Source organism: Gymnodraco acuticeps, unplaced genomic scaffold (assembly GCF_902827175.1).
Source record: "Gymnodraco acuticeps unplaced genomic scaffold, fGymAcu1.1, whole genome shotgun sequence".
NCBI lineage: Eukaryota > Metazoa > Chordata > Actinopteri > Perciformes > Bathydraconidae > Gymnodraco > Gymnodraco acuticeps.
This window is the reverse complement of record NW_022990459.1, coordinates 2,648,225-2,666,824: the sequence shown is the minus strand read 5'-3', so window position 1 is coordinate 2,666,824 and position 18,600 is coordinate 2,648,225. Positions and strand designations below refer to the sequence as shown.

At 38.1% G+C, this 18,600-nt stretch overlaps 1 protein-coding gene across 1 annotated transcript in view; it reads right to left on the bottom strand.

The window, feature by feature from the left end:
* Positions 1-1,007: 1,007 nt before the first annotated feature.
* rassf3 (Ras association domain family member 3) overlaps positions 1,008-18,600 on the bottom strand; it is a 66,224-nt gene continuing 48,631 nt past the window's right edge. The window contains exons 3-7 of the mRNA XM_034225838.1: positions 11,765-11,872; positions 9,596-9,769; positions 9,117-9,204; positions 6,496-6,608; positions 1,008-5,844 (exon numbers count right to left, since the gene is read on the bottom strand). Coding sequence (XP_034081729.1) covers positions 5,695-5,844; positions 6,496-6,608; positions 9,117-9,204; positions 9,596-9,769; positions 11,765-11,872 — 633 coding nt within the window. The 3' untranslated portion in view covers positions 1,008-5,694. The remainder of the gene's footprint in view (positions 5,845-6,495; positions 6,609-9,116; positions 9,205-9,595; positions 9,770-11,764; positions 11,873-18,600) is intronic.

Sequence of the window (18,600 nt, the reverse complement as noted above, 5' to 3'; positions counted from 1 at the left end):
AAAAATGTAACAAATTGTACTAATTTTCAAATAAAACAATGTGAGAAATTGGTTCCAAATTGGAGATAGAGCTTCAATATTGTGTGCTAATGAACTCACCATACATTAGTTAAAATTCGCCTCAGTTTTGTGACTACTTCAATTAGTATTTTCTTTCAATAACCCGGCACCATTATATAACACTCACATTCCAAAGTGCTTAAATAAATATAACCTGTGTTTATATTTTAATAATTTGGTCTATTACTGTGTATTTTAAGTTGTTTCTGCTCTTAAAGCCTCCCGAAAACATCACAGGATTACTAAACAAAAGTTTCAGTCGGAGCTTTTATTTTGAAGGCAGCACTGAAAGGCTCCTTTCTGCAGTTTTAGACATGAACAGTTACGTGTGTGTGAGAGAGACAGAGGGGGGGTGTCCATTTAAAGTCTGTGAGTAGTTGGGGTCACAGGGAGGACAAGAGGAGGAGGAAGAGGAGGACTGCTTTGGACTGCAGTTCTGCCAAATCACTGACAGCCTTTATGCTAAGCTAATTATTACTGGTTGAAGCTTTATATTCAATATTTGGAATTTGCTTAAAAGGGTTATAAAAAACATCTTAATTGATTTTGGAAATGTAGGGCTGCAACTCAAGATTATCTTTTAATCTGCTGAGTAGTTTTGGTCTATAAAATGAGAAAATAAAAAAAGATATATCTCAGAGACAGAGTGAAGGTTATGTCTTCAAGTATATTGTTTTCTTAGGTGAACAATTTAGACCCAAATCTATGTAATTTAAAATTGCACAACAAAATAATAGTAGTAACATCTCATATATGAAAAGCTGAAACCAGTATTCTTTGAGGGATTTGTTTTAAAAAATAAAGAATTTTCAAGAGGAGAGATAAAAAAAAATGTCAATCAAGTAATACAAAAAAAAAACTCTTGTCAAATATATTTAAATAATCCCACTTACAGCAAGTTATTTCAACAAAGAAAACACAACAGCAGTTAAAAAACATGAATGCACTTGTTTTTGTTTTAATTTCAACTTTATTGGACGCAGCCTGCCCTGTGTGAAGGAAAGGCAACATTTGGTATCGATTCAAAGAGAGGCCGCAAGGTGACGACAACAATACATCTGAAGAGTTCTCCTGCAGAAAAAGCGACATGAGGAAGCCCTGCTGCAGGATTCTATTTCTGTCTGACTTTAGAAAGGCACTGCTGTATTCGGAGCTCTCAAAAGCCTACATTTAAATTTGGGATTTTGCAGCTCAGGGCTGAAATTAAAACCTGAACATTTTTAATTCAAGTGTAAAACAAACAGAAATAACTTTCTGAGCTCGGATGCTAATGGAGAACTCATGATTTGAGATCAATCTGATCTCTAAATAGTCGACAAAAACAGCATCATTGGAGAAGCTGAATATCAACAGAGCTACACGCAGATCTTTGGCATTTACATGTACAGTGTCTGGATGTTCACACGGATCGCACACAACAGAAGATAAAAGCCTTACAGACCAGAAATCTTAGATAATAGATTAGCTACGTCATTTAAGAGCTGCTTAAAAAAGACTGATGTATGGTACATTTTGTGGTTTTTCTACTTTCCAACAACTATTTGGTTGTTCAGATAAATCCCTAAACCACAGCGTTGAATGGAAAGTTCTTTAAAATACAGAAAAGTGATTTGCTTGCATTCAATCTGCGATTGAGGATCATGTCAAATGCTCAAAAGCTACAGGAAAGCTGCACATGGTGGGGGGGGGGGGGTTCTATTTCCAAAATCAAGAATTATATTTAGTAGCAGCTTAGATTTCAATGTCTCAAATCACAAGAAAGTAAATACATATTTAAGTGTAAATCTAATTGTACACCACATAAGGCTGATATGTCTCATTTATGTTCATTGTTAGTATTTTGGATTGCTTTGTTTCTCATCAACATGTAAATCAAAGACACTTTGAAGAGGCTGGATCTGGATTTTTGGATTTCTTTGCTTGAAAGAAATGATCAAAATAGTTGCAGAATATTTGTCTGTTGATAAAATGATTAAGCTCAAGACATACTTTACATGTAAAGAAACAAGATACATCCGTTTTTCCTCGAGGCCTAAATCAGCAGTTCGACGTTGCTCAAATGATTGATCAGGCAAACAATCAGCATGATATGGTGTAACATCGTAAAGTGACACAATCTAGATCAAATCTACATGTTTGGAATTTCTCAAACGGCTTCTTCTAAAAAAGGTAAACAATGTTAGCTGAAGCCAATAGTTTGCATGTCTGATGAAAACAGCCTTACATGTCTTTCTAAATACCAGATGTCATATATAAAAGTATTCATTTATGAACACTACTGGCCCAAAGCTTTGCATCAAAGGTTAATGAATCATCAAGCCTCACTTATACCAGCAGATCTGATGACATTTTTAAAAAACATCAGATTTCACTCAAAGGGTTCCCCCCAGTTTTCTCTACGATAACGCATGCTTTAATATTATTAAGCCCAGTAGTGAACAGAGAGCATGTGTGTCACAAAAACAAGAACAACATGCGAGATTCAACAAAACCATTCACAGTCTAACAGCTAAACTCAAAATATACAAAAGATGAACAAAAATGAGCTTTAAAAAAAACAACAACTTCTGTCACACTGTACTTCCATTTGTTTAAAAAAAAACATTTAATTATGTGTGGAGCTTAACAAAATCTTTCAAAATAAGATTATAGTGTATAAGATGTTAAGATAAAGTACAGTTTGATGGCGGAAGTTTAAAGCGAAAGAAGAAAAATGAAAAGAAACCCGTCTTCCCTGAAGTTAAAGTGCCCCAAAAACTGAATGAATTGATACGATTAGTCTGGTATGATGTCATCTGACAGAACAAGTTGTTTATCAGATACACAAACAACAACAACAACATGGCTTTAAGATTAACTGTTTCCATGCAGACTTGTGTATCTTTTCAATGATATTATAGGGAAGCAACACAAGGCCAACATAGTTTGAACGTTTTATAAGCAGCTAAATACCAAACCGAATTAAGGTCAAGACGAGCAAAACTTAGAATCATTTCAGTGACTTGACTTTATGACTTCATTTAAATTGGCCAAAGCAAATAGAGTAAAGAGTTTTACCCCAAAAACATGTTGAACATCTGGATAAAAAAAAGTAAATATTAAAGCTTTTACAGTTACACCACTTTGAATTAAATAATGGGAAAACGTCAAAAATATTTTCAAATTGTTAATTCATCTAGATTCTGTTGTATTCAAATATATCATTTAGTTTTGGGGTGTTTTTGGTACTTTTTAAAGAGACGTTTTAAAAAGTTTGATCCTACATTTCCCATAATGCCAGGTTTCAAATAATAACATTTTATTTGCGAGTATTTCCGAGTAAATTATGTATACAATTGGAAGAATGGCCCTTGAAATGTCCCAATTAGGCGTTCAGCTGCTTGTAAGATTCAAATCCCCCTGACCTTCTCCCTTTGCTTCCATATCATTAACCCAGTGTTCCTTAATAAAATAAACCAGGGTTAAAACCCCTTTAAATACAACTCTGAGCTTTATATGTGTTCCCTTCAGTGGGAACAGGCCTCTGATATATGTTTTGCTCCAGGCAACACCACAAAAATATCTTTGGTTATAACAAAAAAATAAATCTATGAGATAGTTTGACACAGAAATGAGAGAATAGTTACAAGGTTTGCCCGCTAGGTGGCGGTGTTGTACTTCAATCAGCTCAACTCAACCTTTGTTAATGACTTGCGATCTATGCTTGCGATATATATTAATAACCCCATTTCTAGTTCAAATGATTGTCTTTGTTTAATCTTAAATGTATGCTTTTTGATCAAATATCTGAATAACTGCTGCTACAAAAACAACAGATCTTTTAACAAAACTACATCGACAAACTCTTTGGTCTCTAAGCCAGAAATGATGAATTGCATATACTAAAGATAACATTGCATATATATTTAAGGCAGCTACTGGCAACACATGTCATGAAGCTTCACTGTACAAAAACGCCTCCACCTGTTCAACTTCTTTCGCACTTTGCATTTCTTTCTCCAAGTCTTTCTTTTCCTTGCCAGCTGAACCTCGGCCTGTAAAGGAGGTCAAGGCTGCAGGTTTTGACTGCAGATAAGAGCACACAGCAACAACAGACATGACTCATATCAGTATCAGCTGTTCTCACAGACCTCAGCACTCCCTTATTTCTCCCAGCAGCAGCTTTCATTAATGCAGGAAAACAGGACACACATTGTCCTCGAGGTCACACCGCTCACTACCGTCCTATTCTTCCTTCTATTCTACTTTCCTAAACTTCTCAGTCAACTTCCAGAAACCGTCACTCCTCCTGCTGTGACCATGCAGGGTCAAAGGTCGGAGGTCAAGTCTATCCAAACCACATTAGCATCTTCGGCTTTAAATCCAACAAAATCACCCTCACTCGCCATAAAATAACTATCTTTCCAACCAAAACCACGTTTCTTTCTTCGTTCAGTAAACAAGACCTTTCCTCTTTCATTATTTGCCAGTAGAGTTTGTGTTTTCAGTCCCATTAAAGCTCAAATGCACCTTTTATTCCTCTGTACACCAACAACTCTCGATGAAGTCTGAAGTGTGCCAATAATTAGAATACAAATAATAATCAAAGATAACAATCATTCATTGACTCATTAAAAATGCTTTATATGTATGCATTTAAAATAAATGTATGTGATATGTAAAAGGTGATAAAAGCAGCAAAATGATGGAAATAAGAGTTACGGGATATTTAGCTGCTATTATTATGCACCCTGAAAATAATAATAACACAGAAAATATCTTTGAATCTAAAAAGTGTAATTTTCTTAATCTACAATGTAATTGCCAAACTTCTTTTTAAGATGATTAAATAGTAAGTTGAATTGCCATTTTATTTGTATTTAATTTGACTTTAATATTGTGTATGTGTTGTCCCTCGTCTGTTGTGTTTTCTTTTGGTGGCTTTTTCACATTCTATTAACAGCTATGAACATGAAGTAAAAATAATTGTAATAAAAAAAACACTTTCTTTGGCACACTCAAGACTCCATACATACTTTGTCCCTTCTCCAAATGATCTGCTCGTCCTGTAATGTGTATGTCAGCTCAATATCTCTCACTATTCTCCGTCTGTGTCAACGAGCAGACTGCTGCTCCGCCTCGGAACAAAACAACTCAATAAGACTTTTTGTTTCCAGAAACACAAAACAATAAAAAGCTTCACCCATATAAATTAAAAAAGAAAAATATGTACAAACCATTCAAAACAAAAAAATTAAATAAAACTCTAACTCCACATATGGCCTTGAGTCTTTCACAAGTTTAAAGGGATACAAAGGGGGAACTAAAGATACATGATGTGACAGCCGGACAGAGTAGGAGAGAGGGATGTATGGAGAGAGGAGGAGTGAATATGGCACGCTTCAGTGTGAGCAGGCAGCAGTTTGAAGTCTTTCATCCAGGCTGAATCAAACTCCAGCATCCCAATATTGTCCGTTTATCCTTCCTCAGTTTATTTCCTTTCAATCTTTGTATCATCTTTCGTCCTGGCGCAGAATCCTTTGCTCTCACATCCCTCTCCTCGTCAAAATGTAGATTCAGCTCCTCTGAGGATGTAAAAAAGTCCCCTCCTCCGAGCCAGTAGGGGGAGTAGTCCTGTTTTTGGGGGTGAATGCTCTAAGAGGGTCCTCGGAGCTCTCTCATCGCCTCCTGCAGTCTCCGCCGGTAAGAATCATAACGACGAAGCACCGCCTCCCTCTGCTCGTTCTCCTCCTTGTCGAGGATCCGCAGGAAGTTACGCAGCTCGGGGATGGAGAAGGCATCCCACTGAGAAGAGGAGAACACTTGATTCACAACACATCTTATTGAGCATCTTGTTTCTTTTGCATGATGTTCATGGATGGGACTTGATTGCTACTCTAATATAGATGAGAATAAGGAGGGAAGGAAAGCAGACGAAGGAAAGGGGAGAAAGGGAAGGATGATTAGGAGGTTAAGGACGACGACAAAGATGACCAGAAGAAGGATGCGAAAGCAGTAGATCAAATGAAAGATGGGTATGGAGGAAGTGAAGAAAGAAGACGTTTTTGAAAAGATTCACAAGATTACAGGACAAAGAGAAAATATTGAATTGATGTTGGGTTCAACATTTAGATAACAATACTATGAACAATTATATGATTTTATAAAATCTATTTGTGGCATTATCATTTTGTTTTGTTTAACTTCAAATGTGTTTTTCTACCTTTACCTAGCAGATATGTGCCTCCATACAAAGGAGTACAGAAGTAAGACAAGAAAGAGAAGGAGGAAAAGGAGATGGCGGCTGAGATACCGAGCATGGAAAAAGAGGGAGATGAAGTCAGAACAGATGAGGAGGAGAAGAAAGAGTGGATACAATGATTCAGTATTGAGCTGTAGGAGAGATACAGTAGTTTCATATAAAGGTCAATGAATATAGATGTAGGTGTATTTTACCATGACTTCTCCGGTCTGTTCCCTCAGAACGAAGCTGAGCGTGTCGGAGTCGGGTCCCGCCACCAGACGCAGAAACAACGGCTGCTCGCCATCCGCCAGCTTACACACGTACACTGAAACACACACACACATTAATTAAGGCACGACAGTGTGTGCGGTCCTGCAAGCCACATTCATGCAGGCACCAATGTGGTCGCTGCGTGTGTGTGTGTGTGTGTGTGTGTACATATAAACATGCATGGCAGAGGATGAAAGGATGGGTGCGGCACATAAAATGGCGACCACAGTCATTTACAAAAACAGAAAGAGAGGGAGATCCATGTTGCCAGAAGAGGACAACAACACTTTAGGGCTGATAAAGAACCTTGAACCTTGATAAAGACTAGGGCTGAACGATATACCGTGTCATGGCAATAACCGCGATATGCGCATGCGCGATATTCACACCGCAGGGACGTGCGGTTTTATTCATTTTTTTTTAGAAAATGCTAACGCACTTTAGCACATAATTAAAAATAAAGATACCCTTATTAGTTATCGAAACTGCACATACAATATATCCGATTAAAGCTGAGACTCCACAGATTATTTAAGTATAGTATCTAAGCGATCCGATCTCGCAACAGGGGAAGCAAACACAGACATCACAGGACTGCCGCATATCCAAGACCGGAAGCAGCAGCCACTCTGGTGGCTACCATTAGCAGCTAACTTTTGCTCTACGATTTTTACATACAAATGGAATTATGGATTATAAATGAAAGAATTTTTTTATACAGAGACGTTAAAAACCTATGGATTAACCGATTCAGCCGCGTTTTCTCGTTTTAATGCCATTGAACACGTCTTTTGATTAGATTGACAGCTACGGTGAGACGATCTCCCCAAGAAGCTCCGTAAAGGTACGTGTTGTGATGTCTGTGTTTGCTTCCCCTGTCCGAGTTCGGATGATACTATATACCTACATAATCTGTGGAACCTCAGCTTTAATCGGATATCTTGTATGTGCAGCTACGATAAGTAATAATAAGGGTACTTTTATCTTGAGTTCTGTGCCAAAGTGCATTAGCATTTTTCGCTCAGGGGTCATTTAGATGCTTCTTATGAGACTTGTGTTTTGTTTTGGTATAAAATGGTTTGTATCGTCAGTTAGCTGAGATTATTTCCGTTAATCTGGTATAACACATTAATAGGTTCTTAAATATTAAGATCCCCTGAGACACAGTGTCGTGAAAAAGTAAAGTACCCGCCGGGACTTTGGGGCTTAACAGGTTAAAAAAAAACGCAATATATACCGCAGGGGGGGGGGGGGGGGAAATCGCGATGTCAGTTTTTTTCAATATCGTGCAGCCCTAATAAAGACCTCTACATATTATTTTTCACTGTACAATATCGCTTTTAAAAATGATGATGAACAATAAAACTCACGCATATTGACTCTTAAACAATAAATAAATCAATATACTGTTCATCAAATTTGAATCAATAATGTGTGGCCTATGTTACATGGGTTATTGTGATTTTAACACTAACTTATTTTTACAAGACTCATTATTATTATTGATAACAAAACTTAATTTGATATTATTAATGTATCAAATGATGCCAATAATGGCACTTAAATTGACGGGTAATAACAAATTGCAAAGAAAATTTGCCGTCTCCATAGAGGTGGCGCATTTAAATATTGCAAATAAAAAGGAGACCATCGCATGTGAAATGTGACAGGAGCCAAACTGATAGGGTTCAAGGTCACTGATCTCAAAAGCTTTTAAACAAACAGTGTCTCTTTTCTTTCAGACAGAAACTGGAGTATATCTTATCATGACTCTGAAGGACCCTTCCTCACCAGCCTGGTTTAATGAGTTGAATGAAAGCTTTTGTCTGGGAACTTTTAATACGACCATACGAAGTCTGCATACATCTGCTGTCAGTCGTCTGTCTAGACTCTGTCTTTTATTAGCCTCACTGTATGTCTCCAGTAATGAGGTGAAACAAACCAGAGCAAGGCACAGATGCAATCAGAAACACAAATAAACTCTATCAATGTGACTTCAAATAAGATATTCACATATATAGCATTTATACAAATGTAATAATTAAAAGTAACTTTTTATAGTACAAGGATCATAAAGCCCATCTTTCTCCTCTCTTGCAGATGCCAAGATTATATTTGAAACCCTGCAACAGCTGTTAATTCAAAAGAGTGTGTGCGTGTGTATTCCTGGTGTTGATACACACACACACACACACACACACACACACACACACACACACACACACACACACACACACACACACACACACACACACACACACACACACACACACACACACACACACACACACACACACACACACACACACACACACACACACACACACACACACACACACACACACACACACACACACACACACACACACACACACACACACACACACACACACACACACACACACACACACCACACACCACACACACACACACACACACACACACACACACACACACACACACACACACACACACACACACACACACACACACACACACACACACACACACACACACACACACACACACACACACACACACACACACACACACACACACTTACCCTGCTCTTCCCTGCGGTAGCGTTTGTATAAGGCGTATTTGGCTGGGTTGTCTTGGACTGTGAACTTGCTCAGCAGGGCGACGATCACCTGAACACACACAGGAACAAAACGGTCAAAAATTGATGTGTATTTATTTTATAAATGGTTTTTTTCTTCTTTGCCCATTAAATGGTCTTAGTGTTTGAAAAGCAGTATCTCCTGTTCACCTTGGATATGTCTTTAGTTAGCTTATTTAATTTGTAAGTAACAGACACCTGTAGGCCATTCATTAAACTATCATCTTTGTGTCTGCAGGTTCATTTTCTCAGTTTTTCAAAGAAAGACTAAGAAAACTCAGTGAAAATGTAATAAAATCTCAACATCTGCCAGAATGCACTGAACCCTGACTTCAACCAGTATGTCATCAGATCCTAATTAAGTTGTGTTGACGTGTGTGTGTGTGTGTGTGTGTGTGTGTGTGTGTGTGTGTGTGAGCCACCTGTCTGACGGTGTTATTGGAGCTGATGTGGAGGGTGTTGGTGACTCCGCGAGGCAGATAGAAGGCCTCACCCACCAGTGCCCCCCCGGCTCCTCTCTGGCCCCCCCGCACAGTCACCGGCCTCCTCAGGTCCATCTGCACTTTGATGAAACCAGTATACACACCAGTGGGATTCTGGGTGAAAAAAAGAGAGAGGTATGGTTAGAGCTGCAAACAGAGATGACTGGATTAGTCATTCAACAGAAAAATAATCACCAACTATTTTTATATTTTTAGGCAAAAATGCCTGGAAATGCAGTTTTAGGTATATCAAATGTGGAGGATTCAGATTCAAAACAGGAATTTAGATACAGTATGTATATATATATATATATATATATATATATATATATATATATATATATAGATACAGTATGTATATATATATATATATATATATATATATATATATATATATATATATATATATATATAAATAATATTGATATTTGTTTTCCATTGGGGGGGAAATCATTGGACTCTGTTACAGTTGCTCCAATGTAGGAAAGAATAAATAAGAAATAACAGATCATATAAAATTGAATAAAATCGTTGACAAAAAACAACGACCGCCAAATTAGGAAGATTAAGTGAACCAAAACCTTGGATAAATTAAGAATAAAGAAAGTTATTTATAGCAAGAATCTAGATGTACGTGCTGAACGACCTCTGCAGAAGAAACCAGTTCACCCAGTAAACCCAGACAGATGGCCCCAGACGGAGGAAGAGCATCTTAATCCTATTACCCCATCTCTGTGTGTGTGTGTGTGTGTGTGTGTGTGTGTGTGTGTGTGTGTATGACAAACGAGATCAGTATGAACAGTCAAACTCGCTAGTCAACTACAAAGGGTGACAAAGAGAATCTTGCACAATCAGAGACAAAGCGATAACGAGGCAAAGACCTCAAATATGTCAAATAAGAACAAAAGTGTTGGGTAGGGACGACATATCGATAACACCATCAGTTCCTTTCTTCAGATAAATATTTGATCCATTTGTTTTATCTTGTGTTTTTCATTTAAAAATAACTTGATGTTAATACAGTATGAATAGTTTTGATGTTTAAATATGTAAATGAGGCATAATCTAATGCTAACTTCTGGTGATTTTAGGAGGAATCTAAAGATGTAAATAGACAAAGTTACTAATATAAACATATGTATTCTGGATGTTTCTCTTTCCACTAGTCTAAAGGAAGGCATGTTAAAGAATCAAAAGAGCTCCAAACCTTACAATGATGGCATGTGAACATTTGCTCTGATGTAACAACACTTGTATTCCTGGCCTACTATAAAAACAAGCACATGTTGTTTTCCTGACTGGTAGCGATCCAACAACACAAAACCTGCGCTTCGCCTAGAGTGCGTTATTCTTTACTGGATTCAACATGCTGCTAGAGTGCCCTGTGGCTTTGAATTCAGCTCCAGACATGTTGCACGCTGCCAAGGGAAACAGTGTGAGGAGAACAATGGCAGGCATAACCTCCGTGATGTGAACGCTGAGGAATGCTGCAGCTGGGACAGCAGCACACCTTCACATGGAAACCTGCAGACTCCCTTTTGTATCTACAAACACTACATATAAAAAAACATCTGCAGTGTAGGTTTACACGTGTTTCAGGATTTTCTCTGGGATACAGAGTTTACTGAATTACATATTCAAATGTTAGCAACACTTCTAAAGACTGACTGAGACTTAAGATGAAATATTATGGTCATCTGGTTTCACATGTTGAGCGGGTTTATTAAAAGCTGCAGCTAATGTAAGTTAGTACAGATTAGGTGTGTCACTTTTGTTGTAATGTATACCTTTATGTATTTAAGGGAGGCAGACATTCCATTTAGACTCTTCGTAAACAAACTTTCCCTTAGGGACAATATCTATAACAACACTATTATTGCGATGACTAACTGGCTCCATAATGACAAACGACAACTTCAAATGCCGTTGAATCTATGAATTTGTAATTAGAAGAAATAATATAGTGATATGACATTTTTTCATGAGTCTGCACAATGAGCACTTTTACTTTTGATTCACCTTGCTGATAATCCGTGTACATATTTGTTGTGTGTGTGTGTGTGTGTGTGTGTGTGTGTGTGTGTGTGTGTGTGTGTGTGTGTCACTTACGGGTGTCATCTTGAGGTGGTCTTTGGTCAGAGAGTTGTACTGCTCGATCTTCTGTCTGATTTCCTCCCTGTTGAACTCCGTCCGCAGCTCTCGCTCCTTCTCCACATCCTGACAGAATAACGGAAACATGACACGATGAGTTAGTCACAAGTCAACTTAGTTTATCAAAACAGTAACGACAATAGCAGCAGCACACGTGGACGAGTGCACAGGCAGAGTGCATTCTCATCCGAATTAAGAGTCTCAGTAAGTTACACAAGTTATATTGTATAATCTTCTGCACAAACATTAGTTGGAAAACATTTTTTGGAATGTATTTCTTAAGTGTCACACTTTCTTACAACTCGTAAAATGACAAAAATATCCTCCTAAATCCATTTTCTTTTGTTGGAGGAGCTGCATGCTAGCAGGGAAACCTGAGAACACCAGGCTGTTTTTGGATAAGAAGAGGGGCAACAAGATAAGACTTTACAGAAAGTATAACAAAATATAATTAGTTTTTCAAATGAGTTGACAAGTTGATAGAAAAGAAACACAAATACATGCCGTCTTTAGAGAATCTGATCATTTTACCTTTGGAAGGCGAACCATAACAGGACGCCGGAAGAAAGCAGAGTAAGCTGTCTTTAGTCCATGTGTGCTGTAGGGTCAATAGAGCATTTCTCATGTGACCCAGCCCATTGATATGATAAGGAGGGAGGAGATAACTTCACAAGTGCAATTAGAATAAAAAGCAACATACGAATGATGGAAAATAAACCTCGTGTCAAAGACTGCAGCAGGAAGATATTAGCACCGTGTGTTTCTGAAAAGAAAATCTAAATCTCTGACTTTAAGTGTGAAAAATCCCTCACTGCTGGAGGGTCAGCGCATGACCAATTCACAATCTGTGTCCCATGCTGTGCGGCTGACTTCTAATTTTAAACAAAACATGAACATCTCCTGCAGGAAACTGAACAACGCAAGAAAGAAAATATGATTCAGTTTGACGGCCACATGGATTCTAATCGTGTTAACAACCTAAGAGTGCGTACTGTAAATCACACAAGAGGCTTCACTGTAAGTGAGGCCTGAAGTCAGCCAGAGAGGGGGGGGGGGGGTCAGAAACAGGCGTCAGCTGATAGAGGAAGTTCTCGATAAAGAGGACACGTGTACTGTGCAGACAAAAACATCTTTAAAGAGCAGAAATAAGAGCAGTGACACCAGGCCAACCACACAGTCCCTCCTTTTACAACTACCAAGGAACACATGCAAAACTATAATGCAGGTCACATGATGAAGCCGAGTGTTACACCATCAGCTGTAAAGAGCCTGTCCTCTGACTAAGAGACAGTCAAAATGTGTTCAGGCAGTTGGGCGCATGCAGGAGCTTGGTTTCAGGAAAAAGTGACAAAAAGCAGAAATATATATTTACAAAAAGAAATAATAGTCAAGTGGGCTTTTAACTGCTAATTAAATGTTTTCCTTAAATACTGGCAGGTTTCTGCATTCCCATTGGGAAGGGTTTGAGGCTTTTCTCCGTCTCATTATAAATTAAACTAGTTTTTGACAAAATAAAGTAACATTGTACTTGAACCTCTTTGGAAACCATTTTTATTACACTATATAGACTTATTTAAATACAAAAAAAACAATAAATGATAATGAATAAAAGCCTACAAACTGTCCTCATAACTTTTGGTTATATGTAAAAAGATACATTTAAAAAAACATGTCAATGGTGAAAACGACATCCTCTCATAGCTTTTAAAGCCTCAAAACAACTGACTGACATTTTTAAAGACATCTTCTGTGTGCAAGTGAACAGTGTGTGTGCCAATGCAGTCTTTTAATTCTCCAGTGTAGTGTGTGCTTACATGGGCATAGCGCAGCACTCCTCTACATCTATTAAAAACTACACACACACACACAAACACAATCCAGAGAGGCTTTGAAGGCACACACACCCTTATATGGAAAACACACACTGCTCAAGGGAAAGACAAGGTGCCAATGCAGCGTGTGCAAAGTGCAAACACACAGTACTGCAGCTAGAGGGCTTCTTACAATGTAATGCCAGTCTGTGGGTCGGATCAAGAGAATGACTTGCAACATTTAACAAGTCATTTATCAAACGTTTGGATTTAAAGAAAAACCGATGATCCCATAGAGCTGCTGAAGATGCAGACTGCAAAGCTGTTGATGTGCGCCGTCAGAACTGGATGTTTATTTAGATTCAAAGAAAAATACAGTCTTTATATTCCTGTTTATATTAAATGACATGAGAAGATTCTAATAGGATCATAAGGCTGCATTCAGCATCCTTAAATACGTAACAAGTTTTGAAAGTTGTCTAAAGAAGCGCACAACTTTATTTAGGTAGGCTAGTAGACGCTGATTGACATAAAAATCACATTTCTGAAAATGTATAAATAACTGAAGTTATCTTGGGCCCTAGGACATTTGAATGGACATGTTTTACGACATCTTTATTGAAAATATACTTTTAAATCAGCCTTAGATGTGATGAATTATTACTGCAGAATGTATCCTTAATATAAGGCTTTACTTGGGAATCTCAACACCAAAAAGAGTTTAAAATATAGCAAGTAAGGTCAGTTTTAATTACAGAATGTAGTCTCTTCTGATTTGGAATAAAATAAAAGAATATCATCTATTAAATGATGGAGGTAAACAAATGTGGTGCAGACACATTTATTAAGAACTCAAGAATGTAAGTCATTTAAAGCCTGTATTGTTGCATAAGGCTAATTCCTCGGTGTGTGCATGGGCCAACCTGACTCATCCGGATTAAAGGACGAGGGTATTGGACCGCAACAAATCTGCTCGACCACATGCACACTAAGACACACCTAACACCCTGAATCTGAGGGGATCAGATTCCTTGGTTGATCTGGGAAAACTCCTTTTTAAAAAGGTGATGTCAAGTTTCTACTGAGGGGATTTCCCACATTCATGTTAATCACCTGCTGAGTCAAAGCTTATCATTGACAGGAAGTGACAAGGTGATTATCTGTCACCTTACCTAGCCCAGAGACAGAGCGGGAAAGAAACAAATAATTAAAGACGAATAAATAGAAACCTGATGTGAATGAATCCTTCCTCTCGTGTTAAAGTGTGTGCACAAGGTAAGCAGCTAAACCTGAACATCTCCTAGATGAAGTGACTTCCAACCTACATGGAAGCACGTTAAACCTGTTTAGTCCGCAGGGGGGAGGTCACTCATCCAACTATTTGTTTGAATATGGCTTATTTGTATTTGGTAAAAGTATTGTGAAATAACAGGAATAAGTGCTAGTTGTAAATTGAGCAAAATCCTCCCACTTGACACGTCTCCTCAGAAATCAAGTTAGGAATGTAAACACTTTAACTCTCCCCGTTATCTCAGAGCTTCTAATACTGACCCAGTGATGTTACTGGCTCACAAATATAATTTTAGCCCTCAGGAGTGTGCATACCAAGTGTGTCCAGTTCAGGGGAGAGAAGGTTACTAGGAACTGGGAGGCTAAGAGCAGCTTAATCCAAACAAAGTGCTACAACACCATGAGGTCATGGATTGATTTAACAGCACAGCGGATCCTCCCACTGAAGCTGGAAGATCAACACTGAAGAGGCGAGAAGGAAGACAGAGGGACAAGACAGGAGCTGGGCTTTTTATTTCCTAATAAACACCCATGTTACTGGTTCCTTTCCAGGTACATACGCTTTCTAATGGTTTCTAACCCTGAATGCTGATGACAAAGAAGTGGAGAATAACTTATTTTGGGAATTGTAATCGTCCAAAAACTTCTGTTTGTCAGAAGTTAATCCTGTTATGATTGAAGATATGTTTCTCCTAAAGTCCAATACTGACGGTACTACATTTTGCATTCAATATTTAAAAGAATAATACGATTCCATGTCCCCATGCTGCACTTGTTGCATTAAGCAGATGTCCATTAAAAAGCAGAACAGACGTTGCCTTTGCACCAGGAAACACTGGGGGGGGGGGGGGGGGGGGGGGGAAGTGACGAGACAAAAAAACAAAGCAAAAAGAAAACCGACCCGAAGAAAGACTTTTATAATGACCTCGCTGTGTCATTGCTGCCGTTTCAAGAATAACCCAGGTGGGTAAAGTTCAGTCTGAATGTGTGTGAGACATACAATTGCTTTTTCTTTCTCCAAACTTTTCTCCACACACCTGCAGCATTCCTGCCTGTGTTAAACACTGTCACGCTGTTCTGCATCCACCGTCCGTAAATAGATGGCATCACCATGTGAATGTGTGTGTGCAGACAAAACACGCCTAGCTCAGCTAAATAGACCCGGCACAGAGGTCTGTGTGTTGGGGGTAGACTAAACACAGTGGTTAGGCTTTGATAACTTTATCTTACCTACATTACAAAGAGATAGAAAGACATTATATTTCTGTCTTTGTGTTTACATACTTCCTCTATCCGGGTTTCACAGGTTATGTTATACTTATTCTCTCCAAATCTTTCGTTAAGTTTCATTTATTTAGTCTGATACTTAACTAAAAAAAGTTATTTGTTGTCAATTATACAGAAAATACACATACTTGATTTCTTCAACAGGTCTTTATAGATTATTCAGAAACTTATTCTCTCAGTTAACTCAATTCATTTTCGGAAAATAGTGAAATATATTAACTGAATTAATGAATCCTTTCAGGTACGATATATAATTATGAATTATTTAACACTGTATTTCCAATATACATGAAATAGCACATTATTAGCTGATTTGCACTTTAATTTGGCGTTTCATTATTCTAAAACATTTTAGTTTTCTAAGAACTTCATTTCAACAATTTACTGACTTTTACTGTAAAATAACAAAAACTATTTCGGTTAGATTAAAGAGCCATAAACATACAATCCTTAAACCTAACGACTTAAACCATCTCTGTTTCGAATCCATATTGAATCCCTTTTCTTTGTTTTTCCACCCTTAAACTCATCCCTTATTCCACTAAATCTGACTTGTGTCCAATCTCCTATCCTCCTCACCCCCACCCCACCTCCCTCTCTATGCTACTTCCTGTTGAGTCCGCGGGGGGAAGTTGAGATCGGACACACCTTTCCTCCCAGCATTCCTGCACTAATGGGTACACACACACACACACACACACTGTGCAAGCAAACCGCCCCATAAATGTACAAGTGGAAGTGCTCACACCTTTCCTCCCGTATAACAGACAACCCTCAGCTAATGGACAGAAACACTCTTCTTCTTGAGAGGACATTCCCGAGTTAATGGACGCTCATACAGTAGATGCAGAGCAGCCTTGTTAAAGCCTTTTATAGATCTTATGAGAGTGCCAACCACTATGTAAGCTATTCAGTAAACACAGCTTTCTCATCTCTTATTATAACCACCAATCATTTACATCTGGGTAACCTCTAGGCCGGGCCTCAAGTTTTCTAACAGATACCAGGGTTTTTGTATTCAAGCTTTGTATAATTATTTTAAAATGTTTTCAAAATGCAACGGCAGTAAGACCACTTAAAATAATATGTACATGTACATTCATCAAGATGCCAAAAGTGTTATTGTCATATGCACAACAGCTACCTCTGGCAATGATGGTATAATCACAGGCTCCTCCTACAATACAACATACTCAACTTAAGACATCAAATACATCTAAAATACTGCAATATAGTTAAAATTACATAATGATTCAAGTAAATAGCAGGAATAATATCATTCCCGGATTGCTTGAGAAATTCCCTCAAGGAATCAAAACAAAAGTGTTCAACCATGGTATCCATTATTCATTGGGGGACTTTATTCTGTATTATCTGAATGTGCTTATCTAAAATGTTGTGGAATGGAAGTGGTAGCATCAAATCGAAACACTCAAGTTGAAATACCTCTAAATGGTACTTAATTACCGCACTACTAATTATACTATTGTTTCTTTCGAAGAACAGAAAAAGAGGTAATTTATGCAATTGCCTTTACAAACAGAGAAGTGAAACCTGCAGACTAAACTAGCTGACCCGCAGAGGGACATGAAGACAGGCTCCACACAACGATGTGAACCAGAGTGGACCCATTACATCACCCTGAGGTACTTTCTGTATGTCTCTCAGTGAGTACAACATGGAGACATGCACGGTGGAGTACAGGACAAACAGTGATGGTTCAATGATCTGCAAAGTGACTACAAGGAGGCTGGGTGGTCCTCCTCCATGAACTTTGGCAACAGTAACAAAAAGGAGGGAAAATGAGAACTACTGTATGTGAGGAGGAAGGAGAAGAAATAAGCAAAAAAAATGAGGATGGTAGGAGCCAGGAGAAGAGAAGGAAGATGAAGAAATAGGTTTGGTAGAAAAGACAAGAGAAGGGAAAGAGATGTTTTTCAAGCTTTGGTAATATTCAAACATGTTTAGACTTTAGCTGTTTAAACTCTAGCTACAAGTCAAGCAGCTATTTTGGTTGCTTTGGAGATATAACATTAAAAATAAATCAAATTATGTTCATGGTAAACTCACAATGAAGCCTGCTGAGAAATGTTCCCATTGAACTGAAAAATGTAGCCAGACACATATTTGTCATCCGCACACAGAGTACATGTTTCAGATGATATGTTGAAGGCAAAGATTGCACAAGGTTGAAAAACACAAGTCTTTGAACACATACAGTGGGGCAAAAAAGTATTTATTCAGCCACCAATTGTGCAAGTTCTCCCACTTAAAAAGATGAGGCCTGTAATTTTCATCCTAGGTACACTTCAACTATGAGAGACAGAATGGGGGGAAAGAATCCAGGAAATCACATTGTAGGATTTGTAATGAATGAATTGGTAAATTCCTCGGTAAAATAAGTAT